This window comes from Chlamydotis macqueenii, chromosome 1 (genome assembly GCF_036417535.1).
Source record: "Chlamydotis macqueenii isolate bChlMac1 chromosome 1, bChlMac1.mat, whole genome shotgun sequence".
NCBI classification, from domain to species: Eukaryota; Metazoa; Chordata; class Aves; order Otidiformes; family Otididae; genus Chlamydotis; species Chlamydotis macqueenii.
In genome coordinates, this window is record NC_141556.1 from 125,233,944 (window position 1) to 125,261,889 (window position 27,946).

The 27,946-nt window shown below is 34.8% G+C and overlaps 1 protein-coding gene across 1 annotated transcript in view; it reads left to right on the top strand.

Moving 5' to 3' along the window:
* CFAP47 (cilia and flagella associated protein 47) overlaps nucleotides 1-27,946 on the top strand; it is a 315,224-nt gene that overhangs the window by 137,600 nt on the left and 149,678 nt on the right. The window contains exons 41-46 of the mRNA XM_086766611.1: nucleotides 161-237; nucleotides 2,423-2,568; nucleotides 6,924-7,032; nucleotides 9,612-9,838; nucleotides 15,190-15,370; nucleotides 27,734-27,930. Of these exons, the coding sequence (XP_086622737.1) occupies nucleotides 161-237; nucleotides 2,423-2,568; nucleotides 6,924-7,032; nucleotides 9,612-9,838; nucleotides 15,190-15,370; nucleotides 27,734-27,930 (937 nt within the window). The remainder of the gene's footprint in view (nucleotides 1-160; nucleotides 238-2,422; nucleotides 2,569-6,923; nucleotides 7,033-9,611; nucleotides 9,839-15,189; nucleotides 15,371-27,733; nucleotides 27,931-27,946) is intronic.

Sequence of the window (27,946 nt, forward strand, 5' to 3'; positions counted from 1 at the left end):
GGTATTTAGCATTATTGGTAGGTAGATGGTTCCAAAGTGTGGTGGGTTTTTTTTTCTGCCTTGAAAACATTTACCTTTCCAGTATTTATTGATCAAAAGAGGACTGAAGCTATCTATGAGTAATAGAGTATTGCTTTAATTTTTATTTTTTTCCTTTTAGTTCTGAAAACAACATACTAAATTTTAAAAAGGGTACACTGCCTGAAGATCCTAATGAAGAGAACAACTTAAATTCCTGTAAGTACCTCTATAAATACCTCTTGTGTCACTACACTAGAAATTAGACTACCTACATAAGCAAGATTTTGATATCTAAAGTATCTCCAGTAATAATTATTTACAGGTATGCTCAGAAACTATTATTTATAAGAGAGTTTATCTTCTGTTACATTTAAATTAGTGAAATGATTTCTAAGATTGCACTATAGTCCTAATGGTTTTACCATTAAAAAAAAATTAAAAATCTATTTTTCTTTTTTAAGGGCCTATGGGCTGGTTTCATGATAATCTGATGTGCAACTTTTGTAGTTTACCTAATTTATTTTTGAAAATACTCATCAACAAGGATTGTGCATTTCTTACTCTTACTTCCTATGACATATTAGTCAACAGTTCTGCTAAAATATATGAATCTAGAGGTCCAGCCTTTTCTGAGACTGTCAGAGGTCCACTTGAGAAAAGTTTGTAGGATGGCCTTATTAAATTAATTTTATCCTCTTGGAAGATATTACTGTATTTCCATGAGGTTATATGGAAAGCAGATTTGTAATCTGAATAATCTAGCCAGCCTAAATATATTGATTATCTCATATTGTATTATGAGATGTGATAAACAACCAACTAATAATTCATTTAAAAAAAGTACGTGCCTTAAGTAATGAAATGGGATACAACTGTTGTATCAATTTGTGAATAGCTTTCAAAGGTTTGTATGGCTTCAATCAGATTGTAGCTACAGAGAGATTTTTGATGGCATGTCAGGTCTTTGGAAAAAAAAAAGTTTTCATTTCTTGTAGACGTGCACTTTTGCTTTGAGAATAATTCCCCTTCATTCTTCTGATGACATAGTGAACAAAACCTAAATAAGAGTCTGCCATACATGTTTTACACCTTGACCTGAGAGAAAATGTATTATTAAGGGTCAAGCATTCTATGTGGAGAGCAATAAGAATTTGGAATAGTTTTTTTTTCTTTTGGAGCCACCATAATGAAATGGAAGAAAACTGTAAAAAACATCAAAATTATTTATTGAATGTTACTTCTTTGACGATTGTTTTAATTTCACAGAATCCAGAAAGAAAGTGAAGAGAGTGGGCTCTCACTAGACTAATTGTCTGCTCCACAGTTTGGCATACTTTGAATGAGTAACACTTGAACAGGAGACAAGTTTGGGAGTTAGTGCCTTATTTAGTAGAAAATTAGTTACTGTTAGGGCTGCCTTACCCTATTGATGGAAAGGTAAAAACGGGACTTCAGTCCTGTTGGTGATTTTTTTTTTCCCCCCCTCATTGGTTATGAAGGCTTTAGAAACATCAAATTCATGTCAAACATAACTGTTGGCTAAAGCATAACTATTGGGAAAATAATATTTTTATTGTCTGGAAAACAATTTGGACTTTGAAAAGAAAAGGTGGGTAGTGGCTATGCCTTTCTTCAGCTTGGTTCTTCGTGGTTTTGAGGGACGAACCAGTTCTATTTAATTAACCAGAGTTCAGCAGAGGTTTCTTACGTGATCTTCATTTATTTCCGTTGCCTTCACTGTCACTTCTATTCTCAAGTCTGCTAAACTTCCTAGAAAGCTAGCCAGCCAAGCCCGAATGAGAGTCCAGTTCTAAAGTGATCTGCATTATCAAAATGTGTTTATCAGACCAAAAACATGCAGTGAGAAAGTAGTCAAATTCTGCCAGATTCAAGCCTAATATTCTTAGTGTCTTGTGAAGAAAGCACTTTGTCAGTGTAATGCTTTTCTGAAAGCAATGCAAAGAAAGCAAGCTGGCCAGTATGTAGTTTCTGTTCATTCTGGAGGATTTCATACATAACATAACAGTTACTGCCACTGAAAGGAATTTTGTTTGTTTAAATAGTAGTAAACTGTACTCTTCTTTCTGGCAGGAGTAGTCATTTGCTTATAGGCTGCACATCCCTAAAGGGTTTTTGATCGTGCTAACATCTGTTTTGTTTCAGTGCACAGAATAAGAACACAAGTAGTTAGCAAAATGTACTTAAATAATACAGCATGCAACATGGCAGCACATTTACACAAGTGTAACTGTAAATACTGATTACTGATTACAAGTGTGCCTTAAATACTGATTACTATAGGTGGCTGTTTAAAGTATCCTTATATTTAAACTCGGGGACCTACCTTATTTTACAAGCTGTGCTGTTGTATCTGAATAACCATTTAAACTTATTTTAACAGCTGGCCAATCCAGCCTCCTGCATGAGTTCTTCAGTCCGACGGAAAAACTGTTCTTGGAAGGGAGAAGTTCTGCAGGTTTAGATATTCACTTCCTTCCCTTTAATCTGGAAAAACGTTACTGTACTGTCATTCTGTTTAACGAACTGGTAAGAAAAGAAAGTATGCTCTGTGAGTGGTTTTCATGTGATAAGCTAGTCAGTTAAGAATCAGGATATCTTTTGTAAAACTTTCAGATGTATTTGTCAATTATGCATGAATAGAGTAAAAGAATCTACAAGCTGGTTATATACCTATTTTAAGATATTATAATTATAATTATAAAGATGTGATCTACGTGCTAAATTTTGGAAATGAATATATTTTCTCTCTTTTTTTTTTTGGTTAAAATATAATATTCCTATAATTCTTGGAGGAAAATGTTGCTTAAGAAATTGGTCAGAGGTCTGCATAAGATTACAGGTTTCAGCTATAACATTTAAACCGAAATTTACTGCCCTTTTATCTACACGTAATTAGAATTACATAAAATGCTGCAACTTACTTTTCACTGTAAAATTGTAGCAAATAAAATTAATACTGCAATGAATGGTACAGCTTCAAAAAATATGGAATTTAAAGAATCTGTCTTTATATAGGAGCAAGAATAACGCTTTTGGATGAGACATAGGCAGGGAAAGGATAAAGTCTTTACTGTACTGTACTTCTCCCTGTAAAGTGATATGTATAAATACATATCACTGTGTCTCAGATATGCTGTCAAAGTAGAATAGTAATTAAATTAGAAAAAGAATTATTTTCCTTGCTCTGTCTCTTTTAAAATTTTTCTGCCAATCCAAATTTCATTCAGTTCTTGTAATGAATGCAGGTAAAGCTTTTGAACAAGGTTGTACATGAATACTGACTCTGTTACGTTTCAGTTTGTTTTGACTCGTGTAGTCTGGGATTTGCCATATGTACTTAATTGAATTGAATTTCATCAGATTACAAAGAACTGGTTTTGAGGAACTTTCAGAACTTAAAATTTGCACTGCAGCTTCTTTGATGTCCCTGTAATCCTTTATCTTAGTGGTCACAACTTTCTAATTTCTGTGTCTTCAGTCTATCTGTTCACCTCTTTAACCTCTCTGCTGTGTGTAGTCTCTAGCTGTCAATGTTTTTCAACATCATGTTGTTTTTCTAATCTCCTTGTATATGTAGTTGATCTCAAGGTCTGCATTCTGCTTCTTACTTTCAGAATACTGCCTCTGTGTTTCAGCTTTCCCTCTGTGCAACTACATGCATCTGCCATTCTCCCTGCCATGTTTTTGTGATTTGTAACAACACATCCAAAAGTAAATGACTTATTCTTTTTCTCCTGCATGTTCTCAGCTTCCATATTTTTCATTTCTATAGAACAAGAGACTCCTGCTAGTGTTTAGTGTTTGTTTTTATTGTTTAACCAGGACTTTGACTATGCCACCTGGCCAACTTATTTTTTTCCTTGCTTTTAAAGGAAAATAAGACTAATGCAATGATGCCTAAGCCTGTCTATCTGACCCCATTCAATATTTGAAACCACTGACCATTTCTTAAGAAAGTAAGCTGTAAGGCTGGGAGACAGAGTGTACAGTTCACTTTAATTTCTTGAAAATCAGCAGAGAGATAAAAGAGGGATATTCTGTCAATGCTTACAGTGACACAGTGAGCTTAGCTGAGTAGGTGCTGAAACTACAAAATGTTTTAATTGTATAATTTGTAAGATAATGTGGTAAATCTCCTAGGGAAGATGAAACTGCAAGATAGCTAGCGTGATTTTAGAGCTGTACAGTAATGGCAGAGGAAGAAATTGGCTTGCTTAAATATTGTGTATGTGATGGCAATATTTCAAACATACAATTTTCTAACTGACAAGCTTGCAGCCACCATGCTGTATGACTGTCAAATGGCTTCATACAATGATGAGGCTTGTATCATTCGAATATGGAATTGTGCTGTATATAATCTAATAAATAATTCAGTTTAGCATTTCTGGAATTACTTCCTACCTTTCCTACCTTTTTTGACAAATGGACCACAATAGTAGTCAGAGTAAGACTGCTTCTTCATTACAATCAATGAAGGAGGTATTGAGATTCCAGTCTCTAGTTAGACTTTAATCTGACTAGGAATCCTGTCTGTTATTGTATCAACACTATATCTGTAATAAAAGCAAGAAGATAAACTGATTAAAGTTTGTTGGCCTACTCAAGTATGTTGCTTGAGTTGTTTTGAAATAATCTGTACATTAACTTTTCCAAGGTTTGAAATGACAGCACAAGTTGTTTATAAGGATTTATTTCTCAAGGATTTATTTCAATATTTCTTTGATTTTTAAGAAAAATTGAAACTGATATTCTTCCATTTTTTTTGCATAGATGTTTTTAGAGAATTAATTTTATATTGGTTAGCATAACTGGGTCGCATTTTCTCTGTATCTTTTTTTTTCTGGGAATTTTAATGTGGACAACCCATGATTTCAATTATAATAATTTATTAAGTCATAGTTTAAGAGTGTCCATCAAGACTTTAACAGCTAAATATATAATATAAAATTAAATGGTTTATTAAGAGAACACTTTACTACCTGTTGTTCTTAATTACTGACTTGCGTAGAGAACTGCAAATTTCTAATAGCTATACATTCTTTTGGAATAGCCCTTAGCAATGTGATTAGATAAATAGCTAATGGTAGTTCAACAGCTATTTTATTAACTTTTTTTTTTGTTAACAGTAAACCCTACAAAATGTTGATACTATCCTGTTTCCAGCTGATAGAAAATGGAAATATAAAACATTAAAACCATGGGAATACTAGCTACAGTCTCAAAATACAGTAAAATACCCATTCTGTTCCAAAGTATCAGGAAAAACCTCAGCAGAAAGAAAACAGGACTTGCATTCTATGGTGACTGAATAGCAAGGAGGGAAACGGGGAAGATTGTTCCTACCTATAAGCATACTGATGTCAGCAATGACAAGAAAAGTAATTGATAGTAGAATGGCATCCTAGCAACCAGTACCTTCATGAAAGTAGTTGTATGTGCTGTAAGATTGTTAACGGTCCTTATGGAGCCAAAACACTGCATCAAACAGGAATAATTCCTGTTTAAATCAGTCCCCAGGAGTGGTTATTAGTTTGTGTGTGGGAAAGCAATTTTGCTGTAGGTTTCTTTAATCCTTCTCAAGGAAGATTTGTCTGAAATCTTGAATCAAGGAAGGGGAGAAAATGCCGTCAAAGTTGAACAGCTTTCCTTTTCCTCCTGGGTCAGAAACATAATTGGAATGTTTTCAGCCTTAACATAAATATCTGATGAAACTATGAATACAGGTAAAATAAAATAAAAATAAACTGGTCTTATGTTATTGACCAGCATTAAAGGGAAAACAGTGAATTGGTTGGCAGCTGGACTAAATTATATAAATAAATTACTTTTTTCATATTTGGAAAGAAGAATAAAAGACAATATGCATTTTTAGGGCAGAGCTTTACAGAATGTGGTTTATAGAAATAAAGAGATGACCTTCTGTGTAAATTATATCAGTTGTTGCAGTAGTGTTTGATCCTTCGCCTTGCAAACAGTAGAAGCTAAAATTGTCCAAAAAAAGTTTGTGGTAAACAAAAGAAATTATCGAAGCAATAGTAACATACCTATTGAATCTCCTGCCTAGTTCAGATAGATATTTAGGTACCTAATTTTGATATCTTTTCGTTCTGGGATGTTCTCATTGTGGCCTTTATAATTTGAAGTACTTTCAGTGATTTTTCTTTTTTTAAAAAAATACTTTTCTGTCTTTCATTTGCACCTTATTTTTTTTTGATTCATCTATGATTCAAAGTCATATTTCTCTGCTGGTAATTTTTCCTTTCCTCTATGACCAATTACTATCTTCCCTTGTTCTAGGTCATGTTTGTGTATACTTTCAAGCTTCTGTAGGTTTTCCATTGTTTTTGATGAAATAATTAAGATTTGTTAACTTTATTTCTTCTTAATGGAGAGTTTGTACATGATGATGATAACCTGCCTTGACTTCTGCTCTTTTTTCCTTTCTAGAGAAATGTTACTGGCTCAAAATTACTGTAAACATTTTTTTTTTTAAAGTTTGTAAAAGTGGAGAGCAGTGAAGTAAGCTCATGTATATGTTTAAATTATACATGGCTATAGCACATATTTAGGATTCACTTTATTGCTATATTTATGGGTCAGGGTATCCTCATGCAGTTAAATTATACAAGAAGTTTCTTGACTTTTCAGATTTAATATTCTCAATTAAAGGACTTTATTGTCAGCAGGGCTTGAAATGATAATTTTCTTTTATTTAAACATAGTTTTAACATAATGGGTCTCCTGAATATGTAAATTATTTCACAAGTCAGATCTTAAGTATTACTAGGATATCTTTGTTTTTAGCGTTAACATTTTGCCTTCTGTTCTGCATGAGTTGCTTTCTGAATTATGTGGATTTGTATGTTCTTGTGTTTCAGATTGGAGAATTCATATACCTGATAGAGGGAACAGGTGATATACCTTTACCTTCAGCATTGCTTCCGATGGATAGTCCAAATGTTTTGCATATTAGCAGTACATTAGAAGGTAAAGTGAATAGAAGGTAGAAGACTAAAATAGAGCAAATCATTCAAAATAGAGCAAATAATTCTCATTTGCAAATATTCCTTGGTTCCTTGTTGAAATTAATTAAACATATCTGGGAAAAGCAGTTGTTTATACTGAAGTGTAAGAAAGGTATGACAGTGTAACTACGAGATATTTCTTTTAATGTTGTCCAGTCCATTGTCTTCAGAGCAGCAGCTGGTTGTTAGCTAACATCTTCAACCTCCTTGTATGGTTTTCAACATAGTCTACATACATAATTTTTCATAATTGCTCTTCTTTTCTACTTCAGAATATAGGTTGTAGCCGGGTGAACCAGGACAAGTCATCTTTACCTAGAATTTTTCTAGTTTTAAAGCACATGAGTTTTGTATGCAGTGTAGTGATTTGATACACAATCCAATACTTCTGTCATCAAAGAGCCAGTGATAAGGAAAAGGCTAAGGATGAGGAAAAGATTGAGGTACTTAACGCCTTCTTTGCCTCACTCTTTACTACTCAGACCAGTTATCCCCAGGGTATTCAGCCCCCTGAGCTGGAAGACGGGGACAGAGAGCAGAATGAAACTCCCACAATCCAGGAGGAAGCAGTAATTGACCTGCTATGCCACCTGGACACACATAAGCCTATGGGGCCGGATAGGATCACTCGAGAGTACTGAGGGAGCTGGCAGAGGCAGTAGTCCTAGTTAACAGGGGAGGTCCTAGATGACTGGAGGCTTGCCATTGTGATGCCCATCTACAAGAAGGGCCGGAAGAAGGACTGGGGAAACTACAGGCCTGTCAACCTGACTTTGGTGCTGGGGAAGATTATGAGCAGTTCATCTTGAGTGCACTCACCAGGCATGTGCAGGGCAACCAGGGGATCAGGCCCAGCCACCATGGGTTCATGAAGGGCAGGTCCTACTTAACCAATCTGATCTCCTTCTATCACCAGGTGACCTGCCTAGTGGACGACTCAGATCAAACATTATAAAACTACATATAATGATAACGAAGGCTGTGGATGTTATCTTCCTGGACTTTAGCAAAGCCTTTGATACTGTCTCCCATAACAGTCTCCTAGAGAAGCTGACAGCTCATGGCTTGGACAGGTGTACCTTGTGATAGGTTGAAAACTGGCTGGATGGCCGAGCCCAGAGAGTTATGGTGAACGGAGTTAAATCCAGTTGTTGGCTCGTCACAGGCAGTGTTCCCCAGGGCTCAGTTTTGGGGCCAGTTCTGTTTAATAACTTTATCAATGATCTGGATGAGGGGATTGAGTGCTCACTCAGTAAGTTTGCAGACAACACCAAACTGGGCAGGAGTGTCATTCTGCTTGAGGGTAGGAAGGTTCTGCAGAGGGATCTGGACAGACTGGATCGATGGGCCGAGGTGAACTGTATGAGGTTCAACAAGGCCAAGTGCTGGGTCCTGCACTTTGGTCACAACAACCTGGTGGAAAGGGACCTGGGGCTGCTGGCAGACAGCCAGCTGAACATGAGCCAGTAGTGCAGTGTGATCAGGTGGCCAAGAAGGCCAACAGCATTCTGGCTTGTATCAGGAACAGCGTGGCCAGCAGGAATAGGGAAGTGATCATGTCCCTGTACTTGGCACTGGTGAGGCCACGCCTCAAATACTGTGTTCAGTTTTGAGGCCCTCAGTACAAGAAGGATGTTGAGTTGCTGGAGCATGTCCAGATAAGGGCAACGAAGCTGGTGAGAGGTCTGGAGAACAAGCCTTATGGGGAGCGGCTGAGGGAACGAGGGTTGTTTAGTCTGGAGAAGAGGAGGCTGAGGGGAGACGTCATTGCTCTCTAAAACTACCTGAAAGGAGGTTATAGGGAGGTGGGTGTTGGTCTCTTCTCCTAAATAACTTGTGAATAGGATGAGAGAAAATGGTCTCAAGTTGCAGCAGGGGAGATTTAGGCTGGATATTAGGGAACACTTCTTTACTGAAAGGGTGGTCAGACACTGGAACAGGCTGACAAAGGAAGTGGTGGAGTCACCATTGCTGGAGGTGTTCAAAGAATGTGTAGATGTGGCATTTCAGGACCTGGTTTAGTAGGCATGGTAGTGTTGGGTTGATGATTGGACTTGAGGTCTTTTCCAACCTTCAAGTTTCTATGATTCTATGATAAACTGCTGTTAGTCCTATTTGAGAAACAGTGTAGCTATTATTTTAAATAATTGCTGGTGGCTTCTTTTAGAAGGGATACAACATCATCTAGAGGGATAAAAGAGTGACTATATCGTGTAGGTAGCAGAAAGAGTTTTTAAAAATTTCATTACCATCATAAGAGTAGTAAGACTAAAGTATGAGATTTTTTATTAACTATCAAAAGCAACTTCTGGTTTGGATTTCAGTCTCTGTTAATTTTTATTTCCCTATTATGACTTAAAATAAAATAAGTATTGCTAGAGTAAATAGCATGTACTAGAGTAATAGCATGTAACTAAACACCAGAGGAATTTTGTCTTCTGGATTTTCTTTGGAGATTAAGGATTTTAAATACTTTATGCAGTTACACTAGCTGCTGAAAAAATGTGAGATTTCTGTTTGTTTTTTTTTTTTATTTAACAGATACAAGTGCAGAAAAGCCAATTTTATATTTGAAATGTGGTCCTGCTCAAGTTCTTGAAGAAAATCTGAGGATTCCATTGATCAATGAGTCAAGAGAGAGGGCTCTGGCCATTGCTGCACAACAGCAGATGTCAACTATTGAATATGAAAGAAGAAAGATCACAGGAACTCTGCAGAGCAGTAGTGTTCGAGTTGCAACTGCATTGTTAGGGTTGTCCAGAGTTGAGGTAAGAAACCTCTAGAGTAATCTGTTACTGCAGTCATTTAGTTGTTCTTGATTTGTAGGACTGAATTTTTAAGTTTTGGGAAATCATGTCAAGTTATGTTTTTTTCACACATTCTACAATCTAACAGTTAATAATCCCAAGTCCCCTCAGACACTGCAATATTTTACATGTTCATTCTGAAGCTGCTTCCTCACCATGCTATTCTTCATGCTTGAGCATGGAAGCACTCCATGCTTAAAGTGCTTCCTTTAAGAAATATTGGCTACAGTTAAAAAGAGCATTAACTTTTTACTTCATTTAGCTTTTGAAAAATACCCAGTCATTAAAAAAGCCTTCATACTCTGTGTAATAGATATCTGTATTAATATCCTTCCTTATGCATATTTTTGTAAAAAAGGAAAATTCTCAAACAGGTTTTTTTTTTTTTTCTTTTTCAAATAGACTTTGAGAATAAATGAAGGAGGAGGAAATACTTTTTTTTTTTCTTGTCTTGCAATCAATACAAAATAGCTTTGGAAAACTACAAATCTTCCTTATAAACTATAGCTCCCTACTTATACATCATTCCAATCTAGAGAGATTTTCCCAAGATTTCAATATCTAGAAACAATAAATCCTCCTAAGGTAGTCCATTAACATTCAAGTAGTACTTGTGAATAAATTTATAATAGCAATATTGCGAAATATGCAAGCTTTTTTCTAATGTAGAATTCAAATGTAACCTTCTATGGGTGATAGCCACGCTCTGGGTTTTAATTTCCCTTTGGAATCTGATGCTGCCTGGCCTCAGACAGATTTCTGGGCAGCTGTATATTTTTCCAGTTAGACTGTTCTAGACTATGGCTACCAGTGCTACATGATTCCCAGTACTACGAGGATGAGAATTTTTCCTGGTGTCTTGGTGTTGCTAAATTTATGCCTTTTGTTTACAGATAATTCTAAAAAGTTATAGAAAACAAATTAAATGAGGAGAAAATGAAAGAATATATATAATCTGTAATATGTTTGTAGTGGGACAAGAATTGTAACCACGTAATCTAGACTCAAATATTTTCCTTTTGGATTATAGCTAATCCACTGCTGTGGTAACATTTTATGACTTTTCATAATTGAAGTCCTTTAAAATCACAGTCACTTAGTAAATACTTGACAAAAGACTTGATTCTCTGAAACTATGGATGTAATCAAGACAGAACATAATAGGAACACTCTTTGTACCACTGGGTATGCTGAGTTCTAATGTGACTTCTAAAATTACTTGTATCATAGAAGAGTGGAGGGCAATTAGAATAGTTATAAAATACATAATGATGGATACTAGCATGGAATTATTGCATAATTATTGTATGAGAAGTGAAATTTATATGGAGAAAGCAGTATTTTGCTTCATAGAATTATAGAATTGTTTAGGTTGGAACAGAACTTTAAGATCATCAAGTCAAACCATTAACCTAACACTGCCAAGTCCACCACTAAACCATGTCCCTAAGTGCCACATCTACATGTCTTTTAAATATCTCCAGGGATGGTGACTCAATGACTTCCCTGGACAGGCTGTTTGAATGCTTGATAACCCTTTTGGTGAAGAAATTTTTCCTAATATCCCATCTAAACCTCCCCCTGGTGCAACTTGATGCCATTTCCTCTCATTCTATTTCTTGTTATTTGGGAGAAGGGACCAACACCTGCCTCGCTACAGGTAGCTGTAGAAAGCGGTAAGGTCTCCCCTGAGCCTCCTTTTCTCCAGACTAAACAACCTAAGTTCCCTCAGACGCTCTCCATAAGACTTGTGCTCCAGAGCCCTCACCAGCTTTCTCGCTCTTCTTCGGACACGCTCTAGCAACTCCATGTGTTTCTCATAGTGGGAGGTCCAAAACTAAACATAGTATTCAAGGAGCGGCCTCATCAGTGCAGAGTACAAGGGGACAAGATCTTCCCTAGTCATGCTGGCCACACTATTTCTGATACAAGCCAGGACATTTTTGGCTCAGCTCATCCCCAAGCAGTGGCCCCCTGGCCAACCTTCCCCTTAGTTTTATTGCTGAGCATGATGTCATATGGTATGGAATATCCCATGGTCAGTTGAGGTCAGCTCTCCTGACTGTGTCTCCTCCCAGCTTCTTGTGCACCACCAGCCTATTTGCTGGCAGAGTGGAATGAAGAGCAGGAAAGGCCTTGACTCAGTGTAAACACTGCTCAGCAATAATTAAAACATCCCTGTATTATCCACACAGTTTCCAGCACAAATACAAAACATAGCCCCTTAATAGTTGTTATGAAGAAAGTTAACTCTACACAAGCCCAAAACAGCACATTACAGAAAAGTTGTAAGCTCCATTTGAACAGTTTGCTTTTTAAAATATAGGTGATTTTTTTTTTTCCAGAAAGAATCATGGTGTCCTTGCAGAGAGAAGATAACTGTAATTAAAAAGTTACAGTAGATAGATTTGAATGCGAATTAACTTTTCACAAAAGTGTCTGTGGTCAGATTTCAATTTGTCCAAGTTATAACTCGGACCAATGCCTTTTACATGACATCACTTATCTTTTGATATGGGAAAGGGGAGAAGGCAAACATGACTGATCACAAGGATTCTGAGAGACTGAGATTATAAAACTACTTTATTAATGAGGAACAGTTTTAGAAATTAATTCCTGGAAGGAAAAAATGGGGCTGAATTAGGATTTGGAAAAGAGTAACATGCAAGGAGAGAGTAAGGTGCCTCAGCACTCTGTTATAGAATCTGCCATACTTTACACACAGAAAGTGTGCAGATGGTCAATCTGAGAAAATACGCTGGAAAATCAGTCTTTGAAAAAGATCAACTTTAATTCTAATGCTTTGTATACAGTACAATCCTTTTTTTTTTTTGAAAAATTGTTCTAAAAAAGAAATTAATTCTGGGAATGAATGCAAATACTGTTCTTAACTGGTAATAACACTTCCACACTTGGAATATCATGAACCATTACATTGATGAAGGACATGTTGGAATCTCTCATTGTAGCACAGCAGCCTTAGACCTGCAATTGATGATGAACATAAAAAAAATGTTAAATTCTGTTTAACTCTCACTGCCTTGAAAAATACTAAAAAGAAGAGCAGCTGCAACATTTATCTGAATTGTATTGGACATTTTCTCTTTTCTTGGAAATGTTACCCTTTGAGGCAAAAGGGTTTATTCTTGTGTGTGTTTGCAGGATTTTCTTTTCTCCTTTCAAAAAGATCTAGGTCTCTCATTAAAAGCATTTGCATCCTTTACTCTTTGACAGGGTACCAGGAAATATTTGAAATATTCATAGACTGTGTAATAGTAATCAGTTGTCTTTTTTCCTAACCTATCTTTAAAAATGAGATAGTATGAACAAGGCTCTTAAAATAAAGTGCTTATGTGATTTTTTAAAAATCCTAACATATCTCTTCAAGATAATTATAATTTAAATGTGTTTAGTACTCCAGCAAAAGTCACCTTACAATAACTTTGTCAATTTTTAATCATGTTGAATTTTATTTTAGTGTTTGTAAATAATCTAGTTACTAAAATCAGGTGTAAGTATACATTTATATTGGAAGATGCAGAAGGTCAAACTAAAATTTAAACTGGTAAATATATGTAATTCTTTTGGTTTGGAACTTCCCATTACAACTGAGAATGAAATATATTTTTCCCACTGCAAAGTCTTCTGTTATTTCAGTCTTATAGAGAAACAGAACTTATTAATATAGCACTGAATTATTAACACCTATAGATTTTTTAATTTATTTTGAGAGAGAGAGAGGGAGGGAGGGAAGGGAGGACTATCAGTGCACTTCTAGTTCTGCATAGCAGAACTTAATAAGTAGCGAGTTCAGGTTTTCAACTAACATAACGATTCTTCTTGTCAATAGTGTAAACTATATTTGAGCCATACAGGTGGTGCATATTAAGATTTTGTTTTGTTGAGTATTTTTTTTGTCACACGCATCTGTCCAGCTGTGCTTCTCAGAACAAGAATCTTGAATAGTAAGTTGTTTCTGTATTTATTGTGTCAAAAAAATGTATTAGGAAGTAAAGCTTAACAGGTTACCAAATTCCATATGTACTTTGTGTTTAACATCATATTGACACTTTGGATGGATATGCTAATGATAAAAACAAAGCAATGCCAGAGTGTAGGACTACGTTCTAAAACTGACAAGGGAATATGAGTTTTCTACTGAAACAGAAAAAAAAAAAAAACCCAGAAAAATCAACGCAAAGGAGAATCCCAACCTAGTTGATTTGAACAGTAATTTGACCATATTATCCTTAATAGCAATCCTTGAGAACAATCAACCTTCCTTTTAAATTGTCTTTTTATATTCTCACAATGGATCTCCATTCCTTGTCCCATTGCAATGTGTACTTCAATACCTGCAGTCCTGTCATTATTTAAAATCATTATGATTGGAGAATAAACCAAGTGCTAGTTTTCCTAGCACAAACTGAATATTTGTCTTTTTCTCTTCCCTAGATTTGTTTCAAGATAATTCACAGCAGTCATTAATTGAAAAACTTGTCTGTAGAAAAGATATGACTAGTTTCAGATTTTAAATTTGTTCAACTTACAATTAATCTTGAGCATTACAATTATGCTATGTTATTGGGTTGAAAGTGGCAATTTTGAGGAAGTACTGCATTAAATTATTGCATTATTTCTCTAATGTTATCTTACAGGAGTCAAATTTACTTCATTAATAGGTTTAGATGATTATTTTGAGCTTGCCTTTACATACTGTGTTAATCCTTTACTAATATATTTCATGCTGTTGATTAGCAATGCTTTCTACAAAGAGGAGGAGCTTCTTTGTCCCTAAAATAAATTTTAAAAGCTTTGATTTCTAAAATGTATTGTCAACATTAAAGTGTCAAAGTTAGCTTAGCTAAATATATAGTTATCCCTCACAAAATATCAAAATAATTTTTCCTTTTCATGCTTTTTATTATTCCGTAACTTTACAAAGTAAAAGAAGAAACATCTGTCTACATCTGATATAAAATACATTTCCCTTTTCATGTTTTTTCTCCCCTTTTCTTGCTTTCCCTGAATACCTATAAAGGCTTACAGAGTGGTTTCTGGGTAGGAGGTGGTTTTGCTGTAGATCTCAAAATGCCTTTTTCTCAAATGAATGTTTCAGATGCATGATGTATAAAAAAATTATACAAGACAGTTTTTGTTTAGAAGGATCTCTCCAGTATTTCTTTATAACTTGCCTAATTACCAATGCAGTTTTAGAATTACAGCCTTAAGCCTCTATAATTTTACATTTCTTAGCCAGAAATTATTATGAGATGATTGTTCCTATGTATACATTATTACTTCATTTGCAGAGATGTACACTCCTGAAACCTCGTAAATTCCCCCCAGAGTTTAAGTATGTGGATTACAGTGTAGAATTGAGCACGCAAGAATTCTTTGAGGTTCCTGAGAAGCTTTCTATTCCAGTGTTGGCATCAAGCAGAGTTAATTTGAAAGTCCCATCAGCAAAAGGCCTTTCATCTCAGAAAACAGGTAAGAACAGTTTTAAATAAGAATTTGTATTTTTTTTTTCTTCTGAGAGAATGTGTATTTTTAGTTTTCCTAAACAGACCTAGGACATGATCTTTCCATTCTACTATTGATCAAATCCTCAGCCTTGTCTTTGTCATCACTACAGAAGTTCTACCTTACTAGTTAAAAATGGTGCTTTCAACTTGTCCTTGGTTTTCTCAAAGGTACACAACCACAGGAGACTTGCTCTAAAGGATAAACTTGTTTGGCTTGTTGATCTGACAGATCTTGAATTTGTGATAATTTCTTACTTCCACTTCTCACCCAGCACTGATCTGTGTTCAAATTGTGCCAGTCTCTGTTGCCTCTAATTTTTCTAGTATCTTAAACTTTACACTGAAATCTTAATTGATTTCTTTTTTTTTTTTTTGCTTGGCTTTCATTTTTATCTCTTCTTTGCTAGTTTTTTTTTTAATGTTTTATTTAAACCTATAAAGAACTCTAGGTTGCATTTCTTAAAAGAACTTGAGTGACTGAAGGAACTGCGGTTGTTTAGTCTGGAGAAAAGGAGGCTCAGGGGAGACCTTATCAGTCTCTACAACTACTTGAAAGGAGGTTGCAGTGTGGTGGGTGCCCACTTCTTTTCCCGGGTAACAAATAATAGGACAAGAGCATATGTCCTCAAGTTGTGCCAGAGGAGGTTTAGATTGGATGTTTGTCATGAAAGGAGTGATGCACGTCACTCATAAGAGAGAAGCAATGATAAACTTTGTTGACATAAACAAAGAATTAACAAAGTTTAATGATATATGTAACAGTGGTTTAACAAGATTCAATGGCAAGGTAGACTTGATTATTTACTGCGTAGAGGACAGAATCAGAAAAAAACTGTCAAGGAGACCCTCCCATTGAGTCACAAGATTTCCAAGGAGTTCATTGCTTTCTAAACTCCTTCTCAGAGAGGAGTCTAGGTGTGACTGGATCCAATCCCAGTCCCAGACCTGGTTAAAGGTTTAAGATGGGGAAAGGCTGTTCAGTAGGGCCTGTTGCGATAGGACGAGAGGTAATGGTTTTAAAATAGAGGGGGGTAGATTTAGATTAGAAATTAGGAAAAAATTTTTTACGATGCGAGTTATAGAACACTGGAACAGGTTGCCCAGAAAGGTGGTGGAGGCCCCATCTCTGGAAACGTTCAAGGCCAGGCTGGATGAGGCTCTGAGCAACCTGATCTAGTCAGGGATGTCCCTGCTCCTTGCAGGGGGGTTGGACTAGATGACCTTTGAAGGTCCCTTCCAACCCTAACCATTCTATGATTCTATGATTCTATATCTAAAGGATTATATTTGCACAATCAGTCCTTTATATCACTTAGCTAAGATTTCAAAGTTTGGCATGACTGTTAGCCACTTATCGAGGTTCTGTTGCGCCAAAGTGTCTCTCAGCCTTGAGGAGTAACCTTGAGATGTGTCCCTACCAAGAAGAGACCCAGGTGTGCCATGCAAAAAAGCCCAGCAGACCCTGGGCTGTCCACTATTTATAGAGTAAGATGATTAACTTATAGTCATATTTGCATCTCAGCGAGGTGTCTGGGCTACTATTCCAGACAGCCCTTGGCTACTGTGTTGCCATCTGTCTTCCAAAGTCCGGATTCAGCTGAATGCTGAACCACCACTGGTGGTTATGGCTTATGCAGGGGTGGAGGAGAAGGAGGACCACATTGCCATGATATTAAGAAAAACTTATTCACAGAAAGGGTTATCAAGCCCTTAGAAGAGAAGGTCTCAGTTTTGTATTCTGCCCCTAAGTCTACATCTTCAGCAGCAACATGATATCTCCAATCTGTCAGATTGTTGATTCAGTATTGATTCAGTATTGATTCTCTGTTAATTTATGAAAATATTACCCATGAATATATAAGTCCACAATGTTGATCTGATCTCAGTATTTTTCTTATGTAGACTATAATTTTAGTTAGAAATATGTGCTGCTATGTTTTCATTGCCATACTTTCCAATAAATAAAGTGCAGAACTACTAACAATCAAGAATTAAATTTTAAATCTTCATTTGGCATGCATCATTCTTACTGTTAGGGATGAAAAATACTTTTCAGTGTTTTCCTTTAGTGTTTTGTGTGGTCATATCAGATATCTAAGTAAAAATATTTATCTATACTCTGTCAGGTATAGATGGAATTTTTCATGTCAGTAATATTTCCTAATCACTATATATATTTTCTTGATCATTATATGCTGTTTTAAAATTTGCATTAATATTTTTTCATAATCTGTGTTCAACCTTATTTCCTTCTTTCTATGACTTTTAAGTGTTGTCTCATAAGCTTGCTTAGCATTGGGTTTAATCAGCGCAATCGCTTAAAATATTTATTTATTTATTTATTTATTTATTTATTTATTCAAAACAATTTCCTGAGGCTTTAGATCTGTTCTTCAATAAAGCATTATCTGTAATTCTGTTTCATCCTTGTATTCCATGGTCCGTATACTGTATAAATTTTCCTGCATCTTAGATTTTTTAATAAAGTCTTAATCTTTTAAAGCAAATTTAAATACTTACTGTCCAATAACACAAATTTTGTTATCTTTTCATTTTACTGTTTACATTTTGAGGTTTTATTCTAGCTCTTTATCATGTTAAGACTTTCAGAGTTCTGTTCTATGACTTAACTGACAGTATAGTAATAAAAATTTAATTACATTTGGTGGTCTTAATCATCCGGGATAGTGAGACACAAATGAGATTAAAAACTGTAAGTGGTATAATTCCTTTTTACTCTTCCTTCATACAAAGACTTTATTTAAACTTGGCTCTGAAAAACGATGGTGTAAGTCTTTATCTTAATAGTTCTCGTTCCAACTATATCTATTGAATAGCTATTTCTACTATATATATATTAGTAGAAAGTTGTTTTGGTCTGGCAAAAATGAGAGGGAATGAAATATTAGACTGAATGAATTTCTTTTGTGTTTAATACCTACAATAATCAATTCAGTGGAGTTGTATTTTCTACAGAGTTTTTTGTATTGTGAAAAACTTTTGTAAGGCCTCTCTGTTATGCTGATATGTGAACAGGCTTACTACTGTGGTGAAAAGGACGTTAATCTTCAGAAAATATATCAGAGTATCCTTTACCTCATTCTCTGCTCAGAATTGACATTCAGAAAATTCCCTGTAGCCTGGACTCTGCCTAGAAGAAGAACATGTGGATAGACAGCAAAGGCTTCATGCTTACTTGACAAATGAGGCCTTTAGGGCTTAGGATGCTGATACGTTTCATCAGTGAATTTTGGCATCTGCTTGCATGACTGTCAGTGTCAAGGCTTGAGCCCCCAACATAAGAAGGATGTGGACCTGTTGGAGCCGGTCCAGAGGAGGGCCGTGAAGATGATCAGAGGGCTGGAGCACCTTTCCTGTGAGGACAGGCTGAGACAGTTGGGGCTGTTCAGCTCCAGGGAGACAGCCTTCCAGTAGCTAAATGGGGCTTATAAGAAAGACAGGGAGAAACTCTTTAGCAGGACCTGTTGTGATAGGAGGAGGGGTAATGGTTTTAAAATAGAAGAGTGTAGATTTAGACTAGATAAAAGGAAGAAATTTTTTACAGTGTGGTGGAACACTGGAAGAGGTTGCCTAGAGAGGTGGTGGATGCCCCATCCCTGGAGGCATTCATGGCCGTGTTGGATGAGGCTCTGAGCAACCTGATCTGGTTGGAGATGTCCCTGCTCCTTGCAGGGGAGGTTGGACTAGATGACCTTTCAAGGTCTCTTCCAACCCAAACTAATCTATGGTTCTATGATTCTGTGATTCTATGATTATCTTTGTCTTTGTTCCAGTCTTGAGATCATTGCATTTGTAAGGCTTAGAAGATATTGCTTCTCTAAAGCCAGTAATAAATCTGCAGTTGACAGTGTCTGTTTCTCAGCATCAGTGGACCTGGGAGGAAGACATTGGCTTCCTGTAATTGTATTTCTTTTATTTTATTTGTTATTATGTGCATATTTGGACTTGTTCCATGCTGTGACTGGAAGGAATGTTGTGCTGTCCAGTGGCACTCCCCATCTTCCTTCTAAAGGTGAAGACAAAAGAAACTTTGAATAAAGAAAGAGGTTTTTATGGCTCAGAATTGCAACTCGATAAGCGTCCATCTGCCTTCACATATTTATCTTTGGAATAAAACAGTAATTAAAAATCTAGAATATTTTGCTATTATTTTGTAAAGATACATGTTTTAAAGCTCTTTAATTTAGTTGCCAGTGTCACTGACTTTTGTAATGCATATATATGTTTAAAATCTTGTTAATTATTTTTTAAACACTTTTATCTAAAGATTTCCTGCCATGCAGTCTTTGTTTATAGAACTGTATCTGTATAAAAGAACATGCTCTTTCTGCAAGTACGGAGCATGTTTAACAAGTCAGAGCTATTATATTACCTTTGTTTAATAGAGTCTATAAGCAATTTATCTGAACTGTATATTTGCTGCTCCTGTCTAGCAGCACAACACTGATTATGCTGGGCAAAGAAGGAAATGGCTCTGGATCTTTAGGTAAAACTGTGAAAACCAAAACAAAAATCCATTCTATTTGTCTTCTCAGCAGTGAAGGAATAATGGAAAACTATTGTAACAACAAAAATAATTATTTGAATGTTTTCAGTCAATTTATGAAAATCAGAAATGTGGCAGAAGAGACAACCAAGTTAGTTTGTGAAAAGCCTGATTTTTTTTTTGTTTTTTATGTTTACTGGATATTGAAAAGCTTTACAGCCATTTCAAGTGTTTACATGAACTTGTACTTTGAATGATGTCAGGTTAAATTTTTTTATTCAGAAGATCATAATTAGAGGGCTTAATGATAAGCTGAAAATGTTGTGTCCAAGAATATTTAAATAAAGAATAGCCTGTGCCTCTTCTTCCTTAGCTCCTAGATTATATTAAAAATTAAGATTATACTAATATCAGCTTGGGTCTTTCTGATGATTCAACAGGCAAAGTATTCTTGAATCATTGCATTATTGAGTAAATGTTCCTTGCTAGAACAAGAAAGAATCACAGAATCATAGAATCATAGAATGGTTAGAAGTGGAGTAAAGTCTGAATTAGGACTTTCTTGGAAAACCTGTTGGGTTTAAAAGTAATTTTTCATTCTTTAAATTTAAAATGCAGGATTCATGTTTGTGGTCTTCTCTCTATGCTTGTTCCAAATACTGATGCCATCATGGTAAGGAGTAAATAAGAAAAAAGTAATAACACAAATTTTTAACACTTGATGACTAGTTTCCAGAGCTTCGTTTTTAGTATAGTTTTAATGAGAAATGAACACTAATAGCATATGTGTAATTTATGGATTTTTGTAGCTCAGCACCAGTGAAAGTAAATCCTAATTGTATCTTTGCAATGATAGTGATCATGCAAACGTTTCTAAAGGCACTCAATGGAAATTTGTTCTTTTTCCTATTCTCTGTGCATCATCAGTGTAAAAGAAAATATTAAAATATGCTACCTTTTGGAAAAGATTTGGAAAACCAGCTTGTTAATGAAAGATCAACTTTAACTAAGTTTTAACTAGGCAGAACTGCTTGCTCAGCAGTTGGGTTTATTTGAACAACATGGCTTTTATACTAAATAATGCCATATATCAAATATGAAGTAGCACAGATTGGAAGGGGAGGAAGGACATTGTTTTGCAAAGTGATGTCTCCTAAAATGTTTGAGAAAGTAGCAGAGTACTTATCTCACAGTGTGAACTAAAGCTTTCAGCCGTATTTCCAAACACTGCGTGTTTTTCTGACTTCAGCTCCCTCTCACTCTTTCATTAAGGAGTTTTTTGGAAAATTTTGAAAAACAAAGATCTTAGTATACATAATGGGAAAAATACAGTATAGCTATTGAAAAGTACAATTACCATTTTATGAACGGGAGAGTATTACTGAAATGTCACAACCAGTTTTGGTTTCCATGCTTCAAAAGGGAAATTACAAATGAGGAAGGGTTCAGGGAAGTGCTATAGGAATTATTTCAAGGTCTTGAAAGCTTGAATAGCTTGATCTTTCAGTGGTCTCTGAGGGAAAGAAGTTCTGTTCAAGTTACCTCTAAGTACTTAAAAAGGGAGAATATGTCTGATTGTAAAGGGCATAGCACTTTCTACATAACACAGAGATTTGTAATGAAACAATTTATATTACCTGTAAAATTACGTGAGTCTCAAGTTTATTAAATACTGCCACAAACTCAAGAGAAACAACAATCTTTCTACCACTTAGTCTTATAAAAAAGAAAGTGGAAGCTTTCCTAAGATACACACTTTTGTTCCAACTGTCAGACTAGGGCTTAATATAAAAATTATTTGGAGAAATTCTAATGTTAAGATAAATGTCTGTCATTGATTTGGTGCAGTCAAATTATACGAACAGCATAAGAAGAACAAAAAACTTAAAAGCTAAAAATGCACGAAAATAAATAGAACTATATATTTATAGACATCCAGCTGAAATAAATAAAGACTGAAAAATCAAAGCTAAAGTGAAAATTAGTTGAATGATTAGCGAAAAGAGAAAAATTTTTGCTGTGGAAGATGAAAGCTGGTTGTCAGATTTCTGAGTACTTATAAATTATTTGCATCAAACTTTAACAAAAATTAAGGACCATGATTTTAGTACACACAAAATTTGGAAAATAAAATTCAGGCATATATCGGATCTTCTCTTTTGTAGAAAGGGAAACATTCTACAGTTAAATTTGAGCAGTTGCCTAGGTAATACAAGATCTGTTGCTACCAGTATCTAAAACTAAAGGACTATGTTTGGTATCCAGATGTAAGAACAATAAGCATTTATCCCAAAGTTAGGAAATTTGCGAATTTTCTGGAATAGGCTGTGCCTTTAGATGTTGTAACATGACACTGGTGATGGCTTTGAGTAATGGAGAAAAAAATATGTAGAAATCCCTGAGGTATGAATTCACATGTGACAGTTCATGGATACTACAATATGCCAGTACTTTATAAGAAGGGCTTCCAGTTTATTTGGTTTTCTTATTTCAGACTGATTTTTTTTTTTCTTTGCAATCTTCTGCCTTGAAAGGACTTTACATTACCAATCATACTGTTAGCAGAAATCTGATAATAATACCCTTGGACTAGAAGTATTGTATCTTAAAGGAAAGAAAATATATGGGAGTAAATGACTGGTAGCTATTGATATGCAAAAGCAACACAGCAGCATGCCAGTATCAGCATATCAATATTTTGTATTATTCCTTGTAATAACCAAATACCAACTGCTGTTGCCATATAATGATAAATATACTTAAATATATATTACATTAGTAATGATAAATTTTTGCAGTTCTTTAAAATAATGATAAGATTTTAATTTACAAATGGTTATGCACCTAAGCAACTATGTCCTGATAAACACTTACTGTATTTTGTAAGTGTATATGTTGAACTTTTCTAAGGCAAGCATACACCTAGAATACTTTTAGTCATGCCATATGATTTAGTTTCTTTCCTGATTTATAAAGATAGACCTATAAAAAACCTAGGCAGAAAGATAAAACTAAAAATGGTTTTTTTTTTGATGGCTAGGTTGTACTGTTTCAGCATTAAAATTGTCCAGGAAGATGTGAAAGTCCACAATGCATTTGCAATGAAAAAATGCTCTTAAAATGAAGGACAGTTTGCTCCTCCTTGCTATCTAATTTAGATTCAGTACCAAAAGCTAATATCAGAGTTCTGTTGCTTCTTACTGCAGGTTTTGACAATGCTGGCTGCCTGCCGTTATACTTGCAAAGAATATCCAAAAAGAGCCATCATTTTTTTTTTCTTTCCTCCCCAGAGAATGGATAAAAAAAAAGCTTACTGTACAGAACTATCAAGTATTATAGAAAATTTTCTACTTTTTTGATAACTGTTCCTACAGTTAATTTATTCAGGTTGTTGTGGCTTCTGTTAAAACAACTACTGGCTTGCTTTCTTCTCTTTTTTTTTAAAGAAAACTTGTTTCCTTAAAAAATTCTAGATTGCCAGAAACAAAGGAATGTGTATTATCGTGTACTACAGACATCTCTAGCCAGCTCTTGTTGTATCTTTTTGACATTAAGCCTTCATTACTAATTTTGCATTAACTTACTATTTAGTAATAAGTGATATAAAAACTTAGTCTTTGATTCTCTCCATGTTATACTTCCTTATGCATGCAGTGCCCTCTTTTTATTAGTTCTGAGCTCTCTTCTCTGTTTGTAGGAAATTTTGCTTCATCTTCCTTCTTTCCTCTCTGTTGCTTATTTTTTAAAGATCTTGTCTCAGCCACTTCCTTCTTCCAGTCGTGAAGAATCACTTTTAAAATTATTGATATTGGTAAATTTTAGGCATACATTTTTGAGAGATCTTAGCTCTGTCTTTGTTGTGATTTTAGATAAAGAGATTTAGAATTATCACTCTTCTACATTTTTCTCACAGTAATACTTTATAATTTGGCTAATCCTTTTTAGTGGGGCTATGCATCAGGTGACTTAAGAAAACAACTTATCTTTACTATGTTTCTTAGGTTGTATTAAGCAAACTTTTTATTTGGCAGCATTCCAATTAACCATTGGCAATAGTGACAGTGTAGCTTGCTTGTTTTTAAATGAATATTCTTCAGAAATACTAAGGGAAAATATTTATAAACCAACAAACCCCCAAGAAAGTCTTTGTTCTAATTTATTGTAGTGCCATACAGCTCTTCACTGGCTTCTGAATGTGATACATGAACATGTGGAAAAAAGAACCAATAAACAGTTAGTAGATTTTTTATAAACTCTTCTACTAATCTATTGTGTTCAGATAAAGCTAAAGAAAATTAGCAAACAGATATACATGATGATAGCAAAAATTTCAAAACATGTCAGCACTCGTTAAGGGATATAGAAGTGATTGCTTTTTCAAGACTACTGAGTGGAATGATGTTCTAATTCAGATGAGCTCATTTGAAGACCCAATATATAAACAGAAGTCAGAAGAGTCTGGGCTCTTCAATATGGTTGCTTATTTAACCTTACAGAGTCCATACCTCCAAATTCGGTCTTTAGGTTAATTTGTGACACATGCACAGTGTCAGAGGCTGAGATAAGTTCACTATAAAGTTTAGCTTTGAGCTTCTAAACAGATAGAACCATCATTGCTGAATAAAAGCCAATATAATGTGCAAGTAGTCAACTAACTGCTGAAGGCCCAAAATTTCCTGCCTTCTGAAATTATGCCAACAGATTGTGATATGGAAAAATAGCATTGTTTCTATTCTTGCTCTTTCATTCCTCTCATAATTTGTAATAGGGCTAGACAGTGATTACTATGTGCCATTATTGCTAACCTCTAGAATATGTTTTGGTTTTTTTTTTTTCCATTTTAATGTTAAAAGAACTGTTATTACGTTTCTTAGAAAGGTACTGTTTGTTGGCTAAAACAGTTAGAGATTTAACTTCGAATTCAGGTCAAACAGATCTAAAATTATGAGTTGTAAGAGTTTTGAGAACTAGAAGACATGGATGTTTTTAATTCCAGATGGTGATCAAATTGTCTTTTGCAGTAACTAAATGACACAAGAGGCCAAGCTGTTGCCAGAGAGCATGACCAACAGCTATGTACGGTAATTTAGCTTTCCAAGAACATGTGGTGATATTAGACACCAAAAGTTTTACTTTTGCAAATATCTGTTTTGACAACCATCTCACAACTAAACCTAATTCAGATATTCAGATCAGGATCAAGTAAATGTTTCCCATAGGCATTTGTCTAAAACAAATCTACAAAATAAAACTGCCCATTTCACGTGAAATGTCTCCCCATCAAACAATAAATATCCTGTCTAAGGAAGGAAACTGTACTAAAAACTTCTATTGTTCTGCCTGACTTCCCACTGTTGGAGAAATGCTTGCAGTCTCATTCATTTCTATGGATGCAGGCTCTGCTTTCTGTTACACAGAAATAACATAAATGCTGCCCGTTACTTATTGTTACTAGTTTTGTCTCAGAAATCATTAGGCCAGTTGTGACCACATGGATTATTTTCATTAAATCTTAGAATTAATTCCTAGACTAACCTTTGTTGACTATTTTATGAGGCTGAGAAACTTTTAAGACCAGTTTACTTTATGGTATATAAAACTGACATGAAGAAATATTTGGCAGAAAAAAAAGCAGCCTTTACTTATAATTCACAGGCCAGTGATTTCTGTAATAATTTTGATTTAGAGATCTTGTCTCACTCAACATACCTGTCATGTTAAGTAAACATGACCTATTTACTTGCTGTCTTTTTCATTGACTGTAATTGTTCCTAATCAATTATTAATGTAAACTATTTTTAATGTATTTTTAATGCATGAGAAACAAATATTTTAATAAAAGTAATGCCAAACTAAGTATTATAAATATGGAATGGGATGGGTAGGAAGACTCTTCTTGTTTTCTTTTTAAATTTTTTATAGGAGGCATTTCTGTTTGAAAGTGTACATTTCAAAGATGGGTCCAACTCAGTGAAAGATAACCCTAATTATTAGTAATTACAATTTTCATTTAGTGCAAGAAAGTAAAACTAATGCAGAAATATTTTGGAGCTTCCGGTACATTATATTATCTTTCTTCAAATAAGTGTTGTAAACATCTACTTTATTTTGAAATGCAAGTATTTAAAATGTATATTTTAAATTGTAAGTATTTTGTTCAGCATCCTAAAATAATTCTTGTAGACAGTGAAAATTAGGATCTTTACTAATGAACTGAAGAATGAAAAGGACAGTTTCATTCCTTGCATAACTGACAAAGTCAGGTCACTTTTGTGGAAGATAGCTGATGGGGATAACATGGTGACAAAATAGGAAAAAAAAAGTAATAATTCAAAAATTACCAGGCCATTAATCTTGTATTTAAGAGAGAAAAAACTAATTTATTTCAGAGTGTGTTAAACCTGAGGTGCAATTTATAATCTTTTTGATAGCCTTGTAATGTTAAAATATTAATAATGTCATTCTGTATGATTTGTCTCTTGAATTTAAGCTATTTTTTTTTTGTGAAAAAAATGAAGTAGTGATGACATAAGTCAAAAAGAAAGATTCAACTTGCTGTTCATTTGTGGAGAACTGAGAACTGAATACATGAGGAGCACCACTTTGTGAAAGAGAATGAGCAGCATTGTAAATGAAGATTGATTGCACTTTCAAAATTCAGTAGTTGTCCTTGAAGATATTAGAATAGCTTGAGTCCAGTTGTCATACATATCAGCAGAAAATAAAATAAATTAAGGAAGAAGAAGGGAAATTACACAAGAAATTTTCAGGTGCTTGCTCTCAGGGAGAAGCAATGTTATTGGAGTTTTATCTGTAAGGTTCTGTTGTATCATTACACTGTCTCTGACCTTCCTCATTATCTTTTCCAACTTTTCACATTTGTTTCTAACCTAGGAAAACAGTGAAAAAAAATCTTTTTCATATATAAAACTACAGTGATGTTTTTACAGCTGCAGTCTTCATTTAGTTTTTCATGTTTCTTAGAGACTCTTGGGAGTGTTGGACTGGTTAACTGTCTTTATGGCCACCCACTGGAGTTAGTTTTGTGCTTTCTCTTCTCCTTTGGAAAGTGTCCTACAAGGGCTAGCAAAGGGCTTAAAATAATGTGAAAGAGTCTGATCCTTTCTGTAAGCAGGAGCAGAGGAGGAAGTCTTTGTAGCAGAATTGTTATACCTGGGTATGTCCACAGATGGACAGCATTTGTATTGCGTCTTCTTTATTCTAGAGATTATTGTGGGGAGTTTTTCCTACATGCTGTGGATTGGGTAAATTGGACTTTTCATGATTCTCTTCCAACTTGGACACCTCTAGCATTTTTGGAAACTCAAACTTTCAATCCAAAATTAGACATAGGCAAAGTCTAACAAGTAGCTCCCATGAGAACTACTACACTTAAGAGCATTCCAGTCATCATTGGGGCTACTATTAGCCAGATGTACTCTATTGTCTCTGATATCTCTCATGGTAACTGTTGACAAAAGTATAGTGACTACGATACTTTTTTGATATTTACAGAAATACACATACATTAAACTTTTCTACTAGACTTAATAGATCTTTTAAAATACTTCTCCCTGTAAACTACAAAAATGAATAGAAAATATTGTTTAGATGCTTAAATATACCTTTTTTAAAGGAAAATAAAAATTTAGCTATGCTTATATGATAATAGTCCTAAAATTCTACTGTTTGTTTTAAATCGCTGTGAGTACTGCTCAGGAGACTCTTCTACAGTTTATTGGAACTCTCTCCAGATTCTACTTGTGAATTCAATGTTTCTGAAAAGCTTTACAACATTACAGTTTTTTATTTTGCTTTTAGATAGAAGTGATGGAGTTGAGCTTCCTATAAAATTCATTCCTCAGTATGCTGGTTGCTACCACTGTCAGATTATTCTGAAGTCCTCCTGCGATGTTCGTGTCTATGAGATTGAATGTGTAGTGAATACAGACGACACTGAAGCAGAGCTTGAATTTCTAACTCCAGCTTACCAGACAGTGATTCAGAATATTCCAATAGTAAGTTCACTTTACT